This window comes from Otolemur garnettii, unplaced genomic scaffold, assembly GCF_000181295.1.
Source record: "Otolemur garnettii isolate 467f Iridium unplaced genomic scaffold, OtoGar3 scaffold00007, whole genome shotgun sequence".
Taxonomy (NCBI): Eukaryota; Metazoa; Chordata; class Mammalia; order Primates; family Galagidae; genus Otolemur; species Otolemur garnettii.
The window spans coordinates 23815922-23836429 of record NW_003852402.1 but is presented as its reverse complement, the minus strand read 5'-3'; the positions used below and the strand labels follow the sequence as shown (position 1 = coordinate 23836429).

Genomic DNA, 20508 nt, shown 5'->3' with positions numbered 1-20508 from the left:
TTCTCTAATCAGGCATCATCCAGGGACGAGGACGGCTGAGCCAGTGACCCAGTAACAGCTGCGCCCGGAGTAAGTCAGAGGAGTGAGCTGAGAAGCCGGGCTGAGGGGAATCTCCTCCCTGGTCTTCTCTGGGTTCACAGTTACAGGGTGAGAGGCTCTGAAGCCAGGCTGAGGCCAGCTCTGATGTCAGTGTTTGTGTTCCCTGTGTCACCTGCTCTGCACTCAGTGGGACAAACACCAGCCCTCATGTGAGCCCTGTGTTTCTGGACATGGATCTTGTGAACTGAGATGGCTCCCCTTGGCAGGGCTGAGGACCACACGGTGGGCTGAGAAGAGGAGGGACCAAGTCACGAGAGAGGGATAGAGGATGAATGCCAAAGAAGGGATGCAAAGTAGAGGACCAGGAGGCAGAACCACTAGAGTGGCCTGAAACCAAGGAGAGGAGGATAGGAAAGCCAGGCCACTTTAACAGAGGACTTCGGTCTAACTAGGGACAGTGGTTAGTAATCCCAACACTTTGGGAGGCTGAGGCAGGAGGATCGCTTAATCTGGGTAACATAGCAAGACCCTGTCTCTACCAAAAATAGAAAAATTCCCAGCTACACAGAGGCCCTGAACTCTAGCCCAGAGGACAGAGTGAGGCTCTATCTCAAAACTATTGTTTTGAGATGGGGAGAAGTCAGAGTCTTGGCGTGTCCCACGTCACCTGGTCACCATTGCCTCTAGGGACCTCAGCACAGCTGTGAGGGTGGGGCCTTGGCAGTTGCGTTAGTGCCAGGAAGTCCAAAAACAGTACCAGGGCTTCCCTGAGGAGAGAGGGAAGGAGGGACCAGGAGGGCTTGGGGCCCAGGCTGAAAGAGGGCCTTTGGGCCAGGGGAGGGAGGGTGCTAGGTAGTGTGCCGTACTTTCTCAGAACTAAGGAGGAGTGTGTAGGAGATGGGGGAGCCTCAGGACTTGAATTCCACGTTCTGCTCTGCTCTGAACTGCTGAGGTGCTCCACGGGGCGGGAGAGCAGTGCTAAGAGGGAAAAACCAGAGGGGGCAGAGACCAGGCAGGACCCAGGGGTGTGGTATCTATTCACAGCTGAATTCTCCCCGCCTGTTTCAGCCAGGTGGTTTCCCAGAACTCAGTCAGGGCATTCACAGGGGGGTTTATCATGACCCAACAAGGCTTAGGTCATGTAGGATCAGAGGCCAGGAGGGTAAGGTTTGCATTCTCAGAGCTTCCTCCCCAGGCTAAGCTGCAGCAGGGTGTGCCCAGAGATGGCAGTGGAAGGCCTGCTGCTCAGTGCCTAAGAGCTGAGCCCTCAGCCCTGCATTCACCCCCAGGGCTCAGGAGTGAAGGAGAAGCCTGGGGAGTAGAGCTGTCCCCACAGGCAGCAGCACTGCCCTGCTCTACCTAACTGACTTCCCGTCTCCCTGAGCACTTTCTGTCACTTTCTGTCCTTTCCTCTGTGGAGTGTGCTGTGTGACATCTTGTGCCCACGAACATTTAGTCGTCTGTGGGAGCCTCCTACAAACTTTCCTAAGGGTGGGCTTTGGAAGAGATGTAAGGGGTGTGCTGGAAAAACTGGATAACCTGGACATGAAATTCTCAAGATTGGTTATTTTGAGCTAGAAAGACGGAGGGGAGAAGGGGAGAAGTCAGAGTCTTGGCATGTCCCACATCACCTGGTCACCATTGCCTCCAGGAACCTCACTCAGCACAGGCAGGCAGACCCCATTTTACTGTGCTTTATAGATACTGGTTTTGCATTTTTTTTTTTTTTTTAAACAAACTGAGGGTCTGTGGCCTTCCTGTGCTGAGCAAGTCTGTCACTGTCATCTTTCTAACAGCGTGTTGCTCACTTCCTATCTCTGGGTCATAGTTTGGTAATTCTCACAAGTTTCAAATGTTTTCATTATTGTAGTGATCTGTGACCAGGGATCTTGGATGTTAGTATTGTAAATGTTTGGGGTACCATGACCCGTGCCCCTGTGAGATGAGGAACTTGATTGAACAATGCCGTGTGTGTGCAGACTGCTCCACAGACCGGCTGTTCCCCATCTCTCTTCCTCTCCTCACGCCTCCCTACATTCCCTGAGACACAACCATATCAGGACAATGCATAATCCAACAGTGGCCTTTAAAGTGTTCACGAGGAAGGAAGAGTATCTCCCATCTCTCACTGTAAACTAAAAGCTCACAGGACAGGGAGGAAGACACGTCCAAAGCCAGCATAGGCCAAAAGCCCGGCCTTGTGAGCCAAAGTTAGCCAAGTGGTGAATGCAAAGGAAAAGGAAGTAAAAAGTGCTGCTCCAGTGAGTGCAGGAATGATATGGAGGCTAAACCGCCTGATTGCTGAGGCTGTTAGGCCCTGCAGGTGAATAAGTCCATCTGGAGTTCACGGGGAAAGTTACTGGTCTGGATAAAGATCAAACCAGCCACAACATTCCTTTGAGCCTAATCCACAGTGAGGAGGCCCTGACTCTTCAATTCCATGAGGACAGAAAGAGAGAGAAAATTAAAGTTTGAAGCCAGCAGAGGTTGGTTCGTAAGGTTTAAGGAAAGCAGCCCTCTCTATAGCATAAAAAGGCAGGATGGACCAAGAAGAGGTGAGGTAGAAGCTATAGGGAGTTAGGATAAGATACTGCAGAGATCACTGACACAGGTGGCTGCGCTAGACACGAGATTTCCATTGTAGATTAAATTGCCTTCTATTGAACAGGGTACCGTTTAGGACTTTCATAGCTAGAGAGGAGAAGTCACTGCCTGGCTTCAAAGTTTCCAAGTACAGCTTGCCTTTTGTCAGGGGCTAATGCAGCTGGTCATTGAATTTGAAGCCAGTGCTCACTCACCATTCTGAAAAGTCCTAGGGCCCTTGAAGAATTATGCTAAATCTACTCTGTCAGTGCTCTATGAATGAACCACCAACTGTGGATGACACCACATCTGTTTACACCATGGTTCACTGACTATTTTAAGCCCACTGTTGAGACTCCTCAATTCAGACAACTCTAGGCCCTTCCAGAGATTCACAGTCTCCTTTTATGACTCTTTCTAATTCCACGGTGGCATTGTCTTGGTTTCCATTGGCGTCCGTGGGAGTCAGAGATCAGTGATGTTAGTTGGTCCAACCTGCAATAATCACCTAGTTTTTCTTCACTTTCCTAAAGCCTGAATGACTTACCAGTATCTCAGGTCACCAAATTAAGTGGTCAGCAAATTCTTCTTGAGTAAGTGAGCCATAACCTCTCTCGTCAGTCAGGTAACAAATGCCTATCATTTATTAATTTGTTTGGGAGCTCCTGGTTGAACACCAAGTGCTTGCTAGGCACCGGGGGATACAGAGGTCAGCAAGATAGACCTAGTTCCTGTTCTCATGAGTTTACAGTTACTGGCCAGCAGCTAAACTTGCAGGGCAGTATGTAATATAGGGTGGTGGGAAATTAAGGAGGACCCTGAAAATGAACTGAGGGATTTTGATTTGTTTTGATGGGAAATTAACAGCTGCTTAGATGTTTAAGTTGTGAAACAAAAATTTCTATTAGAATCTGATAAGAAATAATTAGTGAACATTGATTTTTTTTTTTTTTGAGACAGTCTCACTATGTCGCCCATGGTAGAGTGCCCTGTGATCACATCTCACAGCAATCTTAAACTCTTGGGCTTAAGCGATTCTCTTGCCTCAGCCTCCCAAGTAGCTGGGACTATAGGCACCCACCAAAACACCTGGCTTTTTTTTGTTATAGGTGTCCTTGTTTGGCAGGCCCGGGCTGGGTTTAAACCCGCCAGCCCTGGTGTATGTGGCCAGAGCCCTAAGCTGCTAAGCTACAGGCACTGAGCCTGATTTTTTTTTTTTTTCTTTTTATAAGACCTAGAAAGGAGGCCAGAAATACCCATGCTGTTGTCATGACCTTAGGACCCAGCCATGACAGGCCTGGGTAAGCTGCTCCACTAATGGGTAAAATAGTCCCTGCCAGTTAGGAGCTCATAGCTTCCCTGCCGTATCCTCAGATAGTATCTCAGATACAATATAGAGGGAACAGTAGGGGAGAAGTGTTAATAACTGTGCCAGACGTAGGGGAGAGGGAATGATCAAACTTCAGCAGGGCGCTGAAGGATCGGGAGCTTTTCTGGCAGACAGGGTGAGGAGGGCATTGTAGGCAGAGGAACATTGTGGGGCAGGGCATAAAGGCATGGGGCAGCTTTGTGATCAGGGGAGGTAGGTACAGCAGTTCAGTTACGTGGGAGGATGAATTACAACAGTAAAAGAAGTGGCAGTGGGCAGCATGGAAGGGATGTGAGTGACCATCTGAGCTGTGTGCTAGGAATCACCCTGATGGTGTGGATTGGGAAGGGGGCAGGCTGGAGCCACGTAGGATCCATTGTAGTATTCCAGTGGAAGGCTGTGCTGGTGGGGGCCGGGGAAGGGGGTGGCTGGGAGAGAGACTTTGGGATTCCAGCAGTAGGACCTGGTGGCTCACTGGGTTGGGGGTGGGACAGATCTGGGTTAAGTATGAGGAGCATGGGAGGAAGGATGAATTCGTGGGGAAAAAGTTAAAGGTTCAACTTGGGGCATATCGAATTGGAGGAGCCTGTAGGACCTTCAGGTGAATAAGTCCATCTGGAGCTAAGGAAAGAGGCTGGGGCTAGAGGCAAAGGTAGGGCATCATTGGCACATAAAGAGTGATTAAAGCCATGGAAATGGATGAGGAAAGGTCTGTAAGCCAGGGAAGCCTGGGCTGAGCGGTCAGGGCCATTCTGGAATGAATGCTTAGGTAGGAGGTAAGGATGGTAGGTTGGAATTCTGTGGTTCTCTGTGTATATGACACGAGCTCAGGATACATCAAGCAAATTCAGAGAGATGAATCTCATGTATGGAGATTAGGCAGTGTCTGAAACCAGGGTCCAGGGGAACCTTGATTTGTGGGGTTGTCCCTTTTTTTCTGAAACTATGAAAGAATTTTGAATGGACATAGTGTTTCGAGGCAGTTGATTTGGTAACAGAATCAGGGAGGGAGGCCTGGGGCAGGTGGACTGGGTGAGGTGGCTTTTGTAGAATGTCGTCTGTGAGGTGACAGGGGCCTGGGTGCAACGCAATGGAAATGAAGGGATAATAGGAAAGAAAGTGAGTTTAAGGAAGCCTTCAGAAGCCGTGTCCAGAGCCTGCAGTGGGTGGAAGGCATTTTGCATGATGGTGACTGGAGGCTGGTGCTTCCTGGCCCTGTGAGTGCAGGGACCATGTCTTGTTTTGTGCTTGTCTTTGACACCTGACGTCTACTGTGCACTCTGTAATGAGCTGAGGGGCTGCATAAATGGTGATACTGTCGACAAAGGGAAGTCTTCAGAAGCTGGATGTGGGAAGGAAGTGATGAAGTTTGAGCATGTGGGCATACCAAAGGAAGATATCCAATAGGGCAGCAGTCTCTAAACTTCTTGGCACCGGGAACTGGTTTCATGGAAGATAATTTTTCACAGACTGCAGGGTGGGGAATATGGTTTCAGGATGATTCAAGCGCATTACCTCTACACCTCAGATCAGGCATTAGATTCTCTTAAGGAACTGCACAGCTTAGATCCCTCGCAGGTGCAGTTTACAGCTGGGGTCGCGCTCCTGTGAGAATTTAATGCCGCTGCTGATGCGACAGGAGGCAGAGCTCGGGGTGACGGGAGCGAGTGTGTGCTGGGGGGCGGCTATAAAGACAGAGGAAGCTTTGCCAGCTTGAGGGCCACTTACCTCCAGCTGTGCTGGTCTGCTGCCAGCAGGGGAATGTGCCAGGGACAAGACATACTTAGCGCTGCTGATTGCTTCAGTGTTTAGGAGCTGAGAACTACACAGGGAATAAAGACGAGCAAATACCTGCCAGGCTATGGAAACAGGTATCAGGAAATGTGCAAATTACCATAATACATACGTGGCAGAACACATTAAATGTTAAGAAAAAAAGTGGTTTCAAAGTGTTACCAAAGATTCAGAGGAAAGAAATTCCATCTGGTTGAGTGAGACAGGGAAAGTGTCCTTTGAGGAGGTGGCATTTTGAGGGGCACAGGGAGCCAGGGCAGGAGGGAGGAGGTGTTAGAGGATGTGACCCAGGCAGAGGGCCACACACAAGGGTGCACAGGTGGGCATGTCTGGATGCCAGCTCACCCTGTTTGGCTCAGATATGTGAACTTTTTAGAAGACTCTGTTAAGTGTGAGAATGAAACAGAGACACTGGGACGAGGTTGTCCCCAGTCCTCCTTGCTAGTCGAGTGCCAGTTGCCCACGGGCATCTCCTTCCCTGACAGGCTGCGGGTTCAGGAGCTCCTCAGGGGCCATGCTGGCCTTTGGGGAGGGAAAGGAAGCAGGGATCCTGTGGCTTCTCTAGTGCTCAGCCCTCAGGCTCAGCCCACCCTGCCTGACCCCAGGGCCACGTGAACAGAGCCTCCAGGAGATACCCAGGGCAGGCTTTATAGCAACTTTCCTTAAAAAAAGCAACCAAATAGTTCTTTCTTTAAGGCCACAGGATCTTCAGGGAGAACAGGATGGGAGGTAGAGGAGGGAATGAAGTCATTTCACAGTGTTTATCTGCATATATTATAGGAGACATTTCAGACATATTAAACACGAGAAACAGAAGGCTACTGTATTCTGAGTACATCCTGTATCCCTTAGAAACAAATGTGCAAACGTCTCAAATCCAGACATGGGTGCAAATTTTAGACTATGGAAATATAAATTCTGTACCTTATATATTGCTCAGAGGATTAGAAAGGAATGGGTGGGTATTTATGGCCATGGATGAAGGAATAGCTATGTTTTGTGGTTCCAAAGACTCATTGTCTCTGCAGTGCTTTGAGAACTTTGATTGATGGGTAAATCAGAAGACCCTGTTCACACTGGTCATTATGGATTAATGTGACACACTGTGGTTGGAACCTGTCCCCAGAGTAACATGCAAATAGTAGTTCTTAGATCACCTGAACTTGTGGACTTGAGCCTAACACAACTGAGAGGAGCCAGAAAGATCCATCTGACTCAGTGGAGTTTGTTTTAGACCATTAAGTACTTTTCTATATGCAGTTGAGAATTTCTCTCATGAATAGACAAAATGCATTTAGTATGTCAGATACACTTTGAATTACTGTTTCTTCATCTGAAAATACATATGAAGTACTGAGCCTGAGAACAGTCTTTAATGCTAGCCCAGCATTTCTGTGTGCCAAGTACATACTAAGAACCTGTAACTGTAGGTACTTTTTATTGTCCCCATATTACAGATTAGGAAACTGAGGCATAGAGGGTCCATCACCTGCCTCCTGGGGTCACCTGGGTAGTTAGTAGCAATTCTGAGATTGGAACCCTGGTAGAGCTCATGCTGAGCTGTTAAATTTTTAACTGTTAGGCCAGATGGCCTGGCATACTTGTGAAACTGCCTAGGACTAGAACAAATGGGAAGCTTATTCAAGACGTGTATTTATCCTGCTAACCTCATAGGTCATTCAGTATGTAGGAAATACCATGAACCAACGACTCAGGCAATTTGGTGTAAATGTGTTTACCTTTCAGTAGCTTTACAGAGGAGCTTTGCATGTGTGTTTCCATTCTGCTGGACAGAGCAGACCTTTCAATGTAGGTCTAAGCCAAATGCTCTTGATAATTAATGACGCCACAGAGGCCAATTCTAAGAAAAAATAACACGTTAGCGTCCAGCATGATGCAGTCAGAAGGGTGGGCGCCTTTGCTGTGGTGCTGCTTACCCAGAGCACCTCATTGACATCACAAAGCCACCGAGGGCTCCTAGTCACCAAAGGTGCAGCTGGCCACCGTGGATTCCCCGCTGGCTGGCTTGCGTGCCAGGACCCCTGTGCACATGTGCCCACAAGTGCAGTCCCTGGTGCTCTCCCAGGCAACCCCGAGCCTTGGCTTTACACCCAGGCTGATAAGGTGGCCCCTCCTCCAAACCACTGCTGGACGATGGACTCTCATCAACTCCACGTCCAGAGTGGAACATGGAAAACCTGCTCAGAGCTTTTGAAGAAGCCGCAACAGGGTATTTTAACAGCAAATCCTAAACTTGTTGAAGGGTTGTTGATGTGGATAGTGAAGCCTGGGAGGCTTTTAAAAAGTGTATTTGCAACCCAAGTAATGGATATACACTGCAGAAAACTAAGAAAATACAGATAAGAGGAGATGAAGCCCTTTTATGGGATCCTGTTTTCTTTCTTTTCTTTTTTTTTGGAGACAGTTTCTCATTATGTTGCCCTCAGTAGAGTGCTGTGGTGTCACAGCTCCTAGCAACCTCAAACTCTGGGGCTTAAATGATTCTCTTGCTTTAGCCTCTCTACAAGTAGCTGGGACTACAGGCACCCGCCACAACACCCAGCTGTTTTTTGTTAGAGTTGTCATTGTTGTTTAGCCGGGTTCGAACCTGCCAGCCTCGGTGCATGTGGCTGGCACCATAACCACTGTGCTGCGGGTGCCAAGCCAAGGGATCCCGTTCTCTTAAGCACTAACTCTTCCTGTTTAATCTGAGGTGGGGGAGCTCGTGAAGGTAAACCATTTGGGCAAAATGAGTTTTCCACCAGAATGCTTAGGGAAGGTAACTTGTCAAAAGGTCTTTCCTTTATGAAATTGTTGATACAAGTAGCATTGAAGAAAATTAAAAGTAAACTGTTGACAGCCTCATAGGTATAAAGTTGCTGAGATTTTCCTGAGCTGGTGAGGCTGTTTGTTGGCCCATGGCCAGCACACCTATCCACTCTGCTGCTGTTGATCATGGCTGCAGCCAGGTGAACCTGTATCAAAACGTCTGTTTGCTTTGCTTCACAGACACCAAATGGACTGCTCCTGACCCCGAGTCCACTGCTGTCCAGCATACATTTCTGGAGCAGCCTCAGTCCGGTTGCTCCCCTGAGTCCTGCCAGGCTGCAAGGACCAAACACACTGTTCCAGGTGAGCATTTGGAAATGAGCTTTTACGTGTTGAACTTCTAAGGAATACTTTTTCTTTAAACTCACTCCTGCAAAGGTGACAGTGAGTTCTGCTGTATGTATGGTGAAAATGTGAAAGGGAGTTCTTACTGATGAACCTGCAGAGGCAGATGTCGTCACTGAGGCAGAAATGCCAGGTATCCATATTGGCACAACTCATTGTTGAGGTGTTTTGGATATTTTCATTTGACTATGAAAACTAGGAATTTATAGGAAAAGGTAGAACTTAAAAACATATTTTTTAAAATAAAATCTCATAAAAGACTTTAAAATATTAATCCTGCTAATAGGCCAGGTGCTGTGGCTCATGCCTATAATCTGGGAGGCTGAGGTGGGTGGATCTTCTGAGCTCAGGAGTTCGAGACCAGCCTGAGCAAGAGTGAGACGCCCCCATCTCTACTAAAAATAGAAGAAACTACCCAGGGTGATAGAGTGAGAGACTCAGCCTCCAAATGAAGGAAAAATCCCATTAATGTAGCAATTCCTTTGAAATGAATTTTAAAATAAAAATACTATACTATTTCTTCATATAGGGCTAGAAAAGTTACCTGATGATTCTGTGAATCACGATCAAGTTTTCCTTGTTCTGTAATTATAAAAGGAGTATCCAGCATGTTTGGTTAAAAAATAACAAAGACTTAGCTGCTTTGTCCCACAGAACTCTACTGGATGAGCATTCTGTGTTCACGCACGCACTGTGACCTTGCAGTGGCATCACTAGCTATCATGTGGAAACCAACATTTCCTCTTTTTTTTTTCCAGTTTTTTGGCTGGGGCTGAGCTTGAACCCGCCACCCCCAGTATATGAGGCGCCCTACTCCTTGAGCCACAGGCGCCGCCCTCCTTTTTGAGGTAGAGTCTCACTTTGTTGCCCCCTGATAGAGTGCTTTGTTATCATAGCTCACAGCAACTTCAAACTCTTGGGCTCAAGAGATCCTCTTGCCCAAGGATCCCAAGTAGCAGGAACTGCAGGCACCTGCCACAGTGCCTAACTATTTTTAGAGATGAGTTCTTGCTGTTGCTCAGGCTGGTCTCAAACTCCTGAGCTCAAGCTATCCACCTGCCTTGGCCTTCTAGAATGCTAGGATTACAGGCATAAGCCACCATGGCAAGCCCACCCTAGTATTTCCTTTTTTAAGACCCAAAGATTGTTACTCACTGACCAAGGTGTTACTGTGAGTATGTGAGTATAGGTGGCAAGGATCCTAGGGACAGGAATGGAGCAAGGGTAGACTGGGTGCAGACTTCCTCTGCGCTGTCTCACCCAACCTGTGTTCCCTGTCCCCAGTGTGGCTTGCCCCGAGGCGTGTTGGCTCCCGCTGCACTTAGCACTTAGCCTTGGGACTTTCTGCTGATCTGGCAGTCTCCCCAGTAGACCAGAACTGTGTCCTGCTCACTGTGGTGTTTGTTCCCTAGCACCGAGCACATTACTTGGCACACAAATGATGCTCATAATCATCGCTATGTAAATGAACTTGCAAAAGAGATGTCGAGAAAGGTAAGGGGTTTAAAAATGTCAAGTCTCCATGATCTTCTGAGTTGGTCATTTTGCTTGTTGAGGTTACTATCTGCCCCGCATTTCCCTGTGCCAGGAGCTGTACGTGCTGGGATTTAGGGTCTTGTTGGAAGAAGGGTGGAGCTCACGAGGTTCTGATTGCTATTGTGCTTCTTTGGTGTCCTAGTGTGGTTGGAGTAGGGTGTTCTGATGTGACTACATCCCTGGACTAAACAGCTTTCTGTCTCTCCCCACCAACCCGCCTTTATTCCCATCACAAGAAAGTGAGCTATGGTGATGCATAGCCAACACTTTGCTTTTTTAACCAGTTCTAACTCAGGCAGGAAAGTAATTGAAACAGTGAATAAAGAACAATGAGCAAATACAGTATTAGGAAAAATTTAAATTGAGAATACTAATTCTCTGGTGGGGAGATAGAAACAGCTCATTTCCTTAAAGTCTCGAGAGTAAATCAGAGTAAATCAGTAGTGTTTAGTAGAACAGGAGGGAGTTGTCTGGCAGAGGGGAGCTGCAAGGGGGTTGGGCTATATTACTCCTCCCATCCTGGAATCTCACAGAGAGCTTCTGCCGAGTGTAGTAAGTATTGGTGAACAGTAAGTGGCCTCTTGTTTTCCTCTTACTGGGAATTCTGCCCCCTGAGTGGTAGTGCTTGGTGCCCTCCTACCAAAGCCGTGGAGAATTATTGATTGGGGGTTCTTTCCAGCCCAGTACTCTCAATAGTAACAATGGTCCTGTCCACAGGGATGACTCCACACTTTACTGGGCTCTGTGTGAGCTGTGCATTCCCTCTGCTCTTTAGTCACGGCTGTAGGCTGGTGGTTCTCAAAGTCTGTGTGCAGCAGAGTCATGTGGAGGGTGTGTTAAAATGAAGATTTCTGGGTCCCAACCCCCGAGTTCTGACTTAGTAGGTCTGAGATGGGACTTTATCAGTATTTCTTGAAAGAAAATATTTGGTCAAGTTCCTAGCAATGCTTCTGGTCCGGAATCACAGTCTAAGAAGCACCGCAAACCAGAGGCTCCTAATTTCCATTTAGAATTCTGCAGAAGAAATCACTGCGTTAAAGGCTCCCTGCGTAGAATTTTAACTTTAATTTTAATTTCACCAAATTAAAATTAATTCACCAATGGACCTGTTTTCTATGCTGTAGCCATTCAGAATATAACCCTGGGGGAAAAAATACAACCTGGTCTGGATGGCAGATGGGTTGCATGGCCTTGGGCCCTCTTTTCATGGTCAGATCCATGAGACTAAGGAAAACCGATTTTGTACCTTTAAAAATATTATTACTCTTCCTATGAAAAGAGCAATTAAATGTGGTAAAAGCTGAAAGTAGCAGTTCTGAAAATGGTAAAACAAAACAGGGCAAGAAGAGTAACAGCTTCTGATTTTTAAAGCTAGACATTACAGTGGATAGATTTTTAGAATACAGATTGCTATTAGCAATGTCCTATTTAAACTAAAGAAAATAATTTTCTTTCAAAATAACAAACCTTTCTCACATATGTTGTCAACGTGTTGAAGGAAGAAAAAGAGAGTTGGCCTGTAGATGGTAAGTGATGTTGGCAGGTTTCCCACCAGGAAGGTTCAGAATCCTGGGGTTAACAGTTGACAGAGGAGGGCCTTTTCTACAAAAGGTCCCCTGATACAGTGATTACAGCAGGTTACAGCAGATATTGAAGAATTTCAGGGAAGGAAAGGGAAGAAAAGACACCTTTCTAGAAGAGGTATGCTTTGTGACCGAGAAACCTGTCAGTGAAGAAGACAAGTGCCAGAGACGTTGTGCTAAGTGTAAACGTAGAACCTTGGTGTACCAAGTGAAAGCTGTTCCAACTGGACAGTCTTGTCTCTTCCACCACCACGTTTGAAAAACATTTTGATCCAATTTGGAATATACCTACCACGGACAGGTACATCTTGGAACAAGTGGAACGAATTGGGTTTTTAATGGAGAATGTGTTCTGTAATTTTTAGTTCAGCAAATCTAACCCAGCAAATATTTGCAGTGCTCTGCTGCAGGGCCTCTGGGGACATACAGTATGTGGCTACCAGATGAGTCAACAAAGTGCTACAGGAACCCAAAGGCCACGGTGGCTCTTTTCAGCTGGGGACTGGACAGAGGGTCCAGGTAGAAGCGGCATCTGAGCTTGCAAGAAGGGACTGGACTGCGATAGAGACCACGTTGTAGACGGCTTGATCTGGGTGATGGGGACACACACGCCTGCTCAGGAAGGGACTGTGTAAAAGGAGACCAGGCCGGGAAGCTGCTGTGGGCCTTGAGTAGGAGCTCAGGCCTTTCTCCCTGAATCTGTTTAAGTGTTGTTAAGGTTTTATAAGCTGGAGCCAGGGAAGGTGACATCTCTATTTTAGAAAAATATCACTCACTGCTACCAGGGTGGAGGAAGAACTGGCAAGAGGAAAGGACAGTAAGATAACAGGCAATTATCAAACTGTAAAGACTGAGCTAAGAATCACCTTTTGGATTAAAACAGTGGACACTGGCATAAATTTAGAAGACATTTCAGAGGCAAGAGGCAAGACTGAGAGGAAGACTTAGGGTTTGAGGGGTAAGTAGGTATGAAAAGTAGAAAGAGGCAAAGATTACTAAGCGATTAAAAGACTGGAAATGCTACTAGTGCCGATAGGTGATATTTATTAAGGGTTTGTTGTGCGCCAGACATGGTTATAAAAGCATTTTCTGTGGCTTCTCATTTAATGCTCCCAATAGTTCTACTTTAAAAAAGAGAAAGTTCTTTAAGGCATAGAGATGTTACTCAGTTTCCCCAAGATTATATGCTAATAAGTGGCAGAGCCCCGATTCAAGTTGAGGTGTGTGTTCCTAACCACCATTTTCACCCATGTAGAGTGAGCACGGGAAGAGCGGGCTTTGTGGGGAAGGGGCGTTGGTTGGGGACGCTTGTCAAGCCCAGGCTTGGTACTGGTGGAAAGAAGGCTGAGGACCAAAATTTGGGGAATGCTGCAATTTAAGAAAGGATCTTTGGGAGGAGATGAGCCAATGAAGATGACCATGAGATACGCTAGAAAAGCCAGGGTCTATGGGGGTTGCGCATATGGAAATAAAGAGCTAAAGGAAGAAATCAGCAATTTATTTAAAAAAAAAAAAAACCCAGAAGATTAACAAAACCAAAACTGATTTCTTTTGAAAACACCAATAAAATGGATAAAAACCAAAAAGAGGGAAGATGCGAATAAACCCAAAGAATGAAAATGCAAAACTTGTCCAACTTCCAAGTGCTCATCTTGAGGGGAAGAATGGTCAGGAGCACAGACCCTAAAGAATATAAACTTAACGTGCATAGTTTTGATAACACAGTTGAAAATGGATAAAATTCAAGAAAAAGAATGAAAACTCCAAAGTTCAGAAAAGAAATAAAAACCTGAATACACCAATAAGCTTTAAAGAACCCACGAGAGTAACTAAAGGTGCCTCTCGGCCCCTTAAAAGTTGGGCAGTTTGGTACAGAAAGATTTTAGTCAGTTTCAAATTTGGTTTTGCTGCTTATTAGCTGAGTCCTTTAGCCAGCAGAACTTATCTGAAAACTCTTTCTTATCTGTAAAACGGGGTCAACCAAACTTAGGTAACAGCCCCTAGAAATCCAATGACAAGACCACCCTTGATAAATCTGAGGCACTAAACACAAGTTACTGAAACAGCTTGAAAAATAAAACATAGTAAAATACATTTTGCAATAGGTATTTATTGTGTTTCTAACGTGTGCCAAGCTCTGTAATTTGATGTTTAGTGCTGAAATTTGGAGTTAGGCTATTCTAAAAGATAACCCCAGGGAATGGTTTCGACACATCATCTAGACAATGAAAAATCTAGTTCATAGTTATGAACCAAAAGGAGGCCTTTAATTATTTTTACCCAGTTGGGATTACAACTGATGTATTTTAGACTGAAACTTGTTATTAAAGCTTATGCCTCTTGTACTACTATTAATCATTCTGGTTACCAATAACACAAATTAATTTTGCTTTTTATCACTTATGGGTGATCTAATAAGTCTGATGTAAATTACCATTTTAATTGGAAAGAATACATTCTCAGGTCCAAAATAAAGATAATCTTTTATCCTAAATCTTTTAAGATAAAAACATTCCTGATTTTAAAGTTACTGGGAAACATCTTTGTGTACAATAGTCTGGACAACTGATGGCAAATTTCAAAATAGAGTATTAGAAATTACTGACTCATGTGTAGCGTCTAAGGTTTTCAGAAAAATTTGTTTCTTGATTTTTAGAGCAAATCAACATTGTAAATAGCAAATAGCTTGGAACCTTTAAAAAATAGTATGAGCGGCTAGAAGCAGTGGCTCATGTAATCCCAGTACTTCGGGAGGCCAAGGTGGGAGGATTACTTGAAGCCAGGAGTTAGAGACCAGCCTGGTGAACAAAGTGGGACCCCAGCTCTAGAAGAGAAAAAAATTCATCCTAAACTTGGAGGCTGAGCCCAGGAGTTTGAAGTTACAGTGAGCTATGATTGTGCACTGCACTCCAGCCTGGGTGACAGAGCAAGACCCTGTCTCAAGACAAAAACCATACTCTAGCAACAAATAAAGTACCTATTAGTAGTTTACACATACAGAATCGGTCTTATCCTCTGTTGTTCTTTTTGTCTTTTTGTCATCTTCTAATTACTTTGTAAAATAAGATCGCAACTGATCGTGACGGGGTGATGAGAGATCTGAACCACTATGGTCTGTTTGGGAATATAAAGAACTCAAGTTCTTTCCAACAGATGGGCAATAATTTTCTGAAATATCTTTTGTCCCCTACAGTTCCCCACACTGCTTAATGGTCACATGCCAGTGCCAATCCCCAGTTTGGACAGAGCTGCTTCTCCAGTCCTGCTTTCTTCCAACTCTCAGAAATCCTGATGACGTCTCGCCACAATTAAGGACTCATTAACTGGTGAAACAAAAGTGTCCCCATGTGCTAGTTTACCTGTGTCATGGGAAAGATGTTGTGAAACCCTGTTAATTTGGTTTGCACTTTTCATAACATGGATAGTCTAGATTTATGTTAGCATTTTAAAAACTGTTTTTTTTTATATATTCAAGTATATATGAAAATCTGTTTTGCATTAAGTGAATTTTAATGTTTTTGTTTTTATATCTTCTTAGCTCTTAAATGTTGAACACTGTTGACAGTGAGGAACTTTTTTTTAATGGTTTTCATTATAACTAATAAGGATGTGAAGCTTTTTTTCTCATTAATTCTGCATATGCTGAACTGTGCTTATATACACTATAACCAGCTGTGCCTTCTTTCCATTTAGTTTTATGTAAATGGTTTATATATTTTTTAGTATTAAGAGAAAATGTTTGAAAGAGAAAAATGAGTTATCAAACAGCTCTCTATTAGAATTTCATTATTTTTCACAAGTGGGCAATATGAAAGCATATTCATATCACTTTTTCCTTTTTTGCTTTCAATTGTATAAAATTTGCCTTAGAACCTCTTTTGAACTGAAATCCAGTAAATGTAATGTCCAAGTAATGTTTTTGTAAGAATGAACTAAGCCATATTTAGACAATAAACATGCATAAAAAGAAAACATTTTAAGGTGCATTTTTTAAAATGAACTTTGAAAATCTCACCTCATATCTGTGAACAGTATCTTTTAGATTCCTTGCCCCCCCAAATCTGAGCTACCCCAAGTTCACGCTATCCAAGCCCTTAGAACATTTCTTAGGTTAGCATGTTCTCATTAAAGAAAACCATTTGCCCTGGTGTCTCAGTTTTCCGTAGAGCATCCTAAGCCCTGACATTTATGGTGTCAGTGTGGGTCAGGGTTTCCCTAAATCGCTGGAATGATAATTAACATTGAATAACTTGATGCTTTGTAAGAGGCCCACAGACCAGTGATAAATCTAAACAACAAAGAAACAATTCTGTAACATCAGCTATCTTTGTGCATGTATTGGTATTCATAATTTTTGATGGATTTTAAAAAAGTGCTGTAATACAAATAGAGAACTAGGAGGATGGAAGGCCTGGCGATTGGGAGAAGTAAGCTACACTGCTTTATATTTTACAACATCTATGGTGAGACTGAAGGAAATCAGATAAGAAAAATTCTTCAGAAACCTCATTGTTGTGGAACTGACTGTGTAACAATTTGGAACACTGCAGTCAATTCCTGTGTAGAGTATAGTCTGGAGCAGTGATAACAAACACATTTTCTGTTCCTTCCAAAATCCAGTCCAAAGGCATCACCCCTGTACATGAAGTAGAATATTCTAATGCATGATTTGAGAACTGGAAAGTACCAACAGCTCTAAATTCAAGATTAGGTTCATTACAATTCTTCACTATAAGTAAAAGAAATCAATTTGAGCTATAACTAAATAACTGATCCAATTAGGCATTAAATGGCAGGGAGTAAGAGAAAAGGTAAAAAATGAGAATTATTGAAAACACGTTTCTTGAATTCAGAAAATCTGAGATAATTGATTTGCTACTTACAGATTTTGAAGTGTAAAACTGGAATTGAGCATCTCTGTAGAGATGTGTGCCCTGATCAAGAGAAGAAATTTTTTGGCTGTAAAGTAATGAGACTGTTTCCAAAATCCACAAATAGAAACTATCCTTAACCTGTTAGGGGGTAACATTAATTTCGTATTATAATAAAAGGCGCTAGTCCAGGGAGCTGATATTTACCGAACGTAAAACGTTGGTGCTATAAGGGGCCTTTGAGAATGCCTCTCACTACCTGTATCCAGCTCAGGACAAGGGCACACCAGAAGCTGGGAGTTGCTGAAGGCCACGCAGCCCACTGAAGGAGGCCAGTGATTGGTGCTCAGTCTGTTTTCCCCATGCCTCTAGCTCTGGTCCCAAACTGTATGTTCGTAAAATACCAGATAAAGATCATTTAAGAATTGTTCTGCCAGATAAGAACACAAAATGCAGGATTCTTACAGAGAAACTAACCAAAGGAAATTAATCTACAAAAATCTCTCAACCCCAAATATTTAGTATAATTTTTGCAAGCAAGTGCTGATTAGAACTATTCAAATAACTATAAATCTGATTTTTGTTTTCTTTTTCTCCAAATACCTTGATATTCCCTAGATCCATTTATTAGAAATGGAAAAAATACCACAATTTTTGATGGGTCAAAATTCTTGCTGTACAATAATCAGAGAACTGGAGATATTGAAGTATCATTCTTATAGCTCTGCCTCATCCTGTTTGTGTGTGTGTTTTTGACAGGAGTATTTTAGTCAGAAAATAGATTTCAAAGAACATTAAGGAACTTTATTTTCCTTTCCATATGTCTTCTTGATCAGTGTTAAAGTGCTATGGCTAAAGTTTTATAGAACTATATAACCTGAACGTTGGTCTCTTTGTACACGTATTTTCTATGACTGCAAATCTTCGTTCACTTTCATGTATGTATCATTTTTACTGTCATATTATTTTTGTTCAATAAATACTTTGTGATAAAAGGTGTTGCGAGGCAAGTGGGTTGGCTTACTTCTACTTCTCCATGTGGATACAAGTTGAAAAATGAGTCTTGTTTACCTGTAAATACGGCATTATTAAAAACAATGCTTTCAATAGGTATTAAAGAAAAGACTTTATATCAAAACTCCATCTCTTTAAAAAGTCCATATATTGGGCAAAGTGGCTATGGCAGGGATGTAAAAAGGTATTCTTAGGAAAAGCAGAGTTTCATAAGGGCAACCAGGGTTAGTTGGTTGATAAACCAAGGACTGTGTATTTCAGTTACCGGTAGTCACCGTTTATAAACCACTTACTATGTGACTGTAAGGAACCCTAAGCGTGGTATATTGATTACTTCAGTTATCCCAACAACTCTCTTGAGAAAAGTGCCTTTATATACTATTTTATCCATGAGGAAATTGAGACCCAGAGTGCTTAGTAACTGGCTCAAGGTCATAGAGTTGGCCAGATTGCAAAATCAGCATTTTGATCATCTAGAGCCCACGATCTTAATCTATAATACTTCGAAAATGTGTACAGTAACAACCTACATCTTCACATAGAACAGCTCCATGTGTGCTCCATCACTGTTTTCTGGGAGAGCAGATTCTTTTAGTCATTGTAGGGCTGGCCCTACTGAGGCTCTCCGGTATTGACTTTATTCTCAGTCTTGATCCCACAGGGGCACGGGTGTGTGCATGTGTGTGTGTACACATGTGTTGAGAGCAGCTTGATTATAGGTTAGTTCCTAAGTTTCTGAAGAGTCACATATTTTAGCCTGCCAGGAAGAAAAAGTTTCTTTCCTATCACCAAAGTGACTGACTGTTGTATTTGTCTTTGGTGTGTTCAGAGAGGACACAAATCTGAGTTAATATTATATAACTGCCAAAGATTACTCATCTTAACTCGAAATCTCTTGCGTGTGTGTCTTAATTCAGTCAACAAATTTGTTACCCTAAAATGTATTAGGTACTGAGGACACAAAAGTGAGCAAAGCATAATAGTTTCCTACCTTAAGCTTGTGGTTTAGTGAGGGGAAATAAAGTGTGACTAACTGTCGTTATAGGGATAAGTATAAAGATAATCCTGGACAAGAAGGTAGTTAAAAGCAGGGTACATAACCCACATAATCTGGGTTGGGGAAGCCTTTCTGGAAGAAGTAATTAAATTCAGATCTGAAGAATAAGGGTATGAAAGAACAGAGGAATGGAAGAATAGAGTAAGCAGAGGAAAGAGGATTTCATGGTCAGGTGAACAAGGGAACATCTGTGAATCTCAAAGAACAGTACGACTGGATTCACCATTACTGAGAACAAAGCTGATAGTCTGGCATCATGTGAGATAGTAAAGCAGAAATCAGTAGGAATAGAGTCTAAATTCAAAAGGGAGAAGGGGGCTTATACAGCACTGAGGAGTAATGAAGCATTGACTGGCTTGTTCCATGGAAGAACAAGATGGCAGAACTGGGCCCCTAGAGCAATCTTTTGCTGATTTTTAATGTTTATGGAAAAATGGGGCATGACCGTGTCACCCATTCATCACTTGACAACCTCAGCTGCATGCATACATACATCATATGAGGGAGGAAATAATAGGAAGAAGATGTCTACATATTTTGGCTGCAAGAATGTGGAACTACTGTCGATACAGCTGGAGAAATAGCTGAGGCTTTTGTGGCACTGTTTTCACCAGCATTATTCTAGGAAAGACTCATAGGAGTTTCTCCTAGCACGGTCTTAGGAAAGACTCAAAGGAGTCCTGAATGAGTCTTGTCTAAATCTCGTCTGTGTAAACCAAAATTCCATGCCTCAACCAGAGCCCAATGGGCCCATTGTTTTGTAAGTACACAAGACTGTTGGCAGATGCTGAGCTTCCTCCTCTCCTGAAAAGTGCTGCCTGTCATCCACACGGTCCCCAGCACACCCTCATCCTTTTGATCAATCCCTGGTATCTCAGCACCACCACTGCAGCAGGGGTAAGGTGGAAGGGAACAGTGATCATGAGTCTTATTCCAGACAAAGTTCTCTTCTCTGTCTCCCCTTCACAAATGCACACCCGCACACTTAGCCCCTGCACACACTCTAGAGCAGGGGTTCTCAACCTTCCTAATGCCTCCTAATGCCATGACCCTTTAATATAGTTCCTCATATTGTGATGACCCCAACCATAAAATTATTTTCGTTGCTACTTCATAACTAATTTTGCTACTGTTATGAATTGTAATGTAAATATCTGATATGTATGATGTATTTTCATTGTTACAAAGGAGTCACGACCCAGAGGTTGAGAACAACTGCTTTAGAGGTCTCTGGGGGCGGCACCTGTGGCTCAGTGTGTAGGGCACCAGCCCCGGAATACTGAGGGTGGTGGGTTTGAACCCAGACCCTGCCAAACTGCAATAACAACAACAAAAAAGTCAGGTGTTGTGGTGGGCACCTGTAGCCCCAGCTACTCTGGAGGCCGAGGCAAGAGAATCACCTAGACCTAGGAGTTGGAGGTTGCTGTGAGCTGTGATGCCATGCACTCTACTGAGGGCGATAAAATGAGACTCTTTCTCTTAAAAAAA

General features: G+C 43.8%; 1 protein-coding gene across 1 annotated transcript in view; it reads left to right on the top strand.

Annotated features, from left to right (window-relative positions):
• Positions 1 to 16036, top strand: part of ELK3 (ELK3, ETS transcription factor) — a 73028-nt gene extending 56992 nt beyond the window's left edge. Inside the window, exons 4-5 of the mRNA XM_003783337.3 lie at positions 8795 to 8917; positions 15272 to 16036. Of these exons, the coding sequence (XP_003783385.1) occupies positions 8795 to 8917; positions 15272 to 15370 (222 nt within the window). The 3' untranslated portion in view covers positions 15371 to 16036. The remainder of the gene's footprint in view (positions 1 to 8794; positions 8918 to 15271) is intronic.
• The last annotated feature ends 4472 nt before the right edge of the window (positions 16037 to 20508 follow it).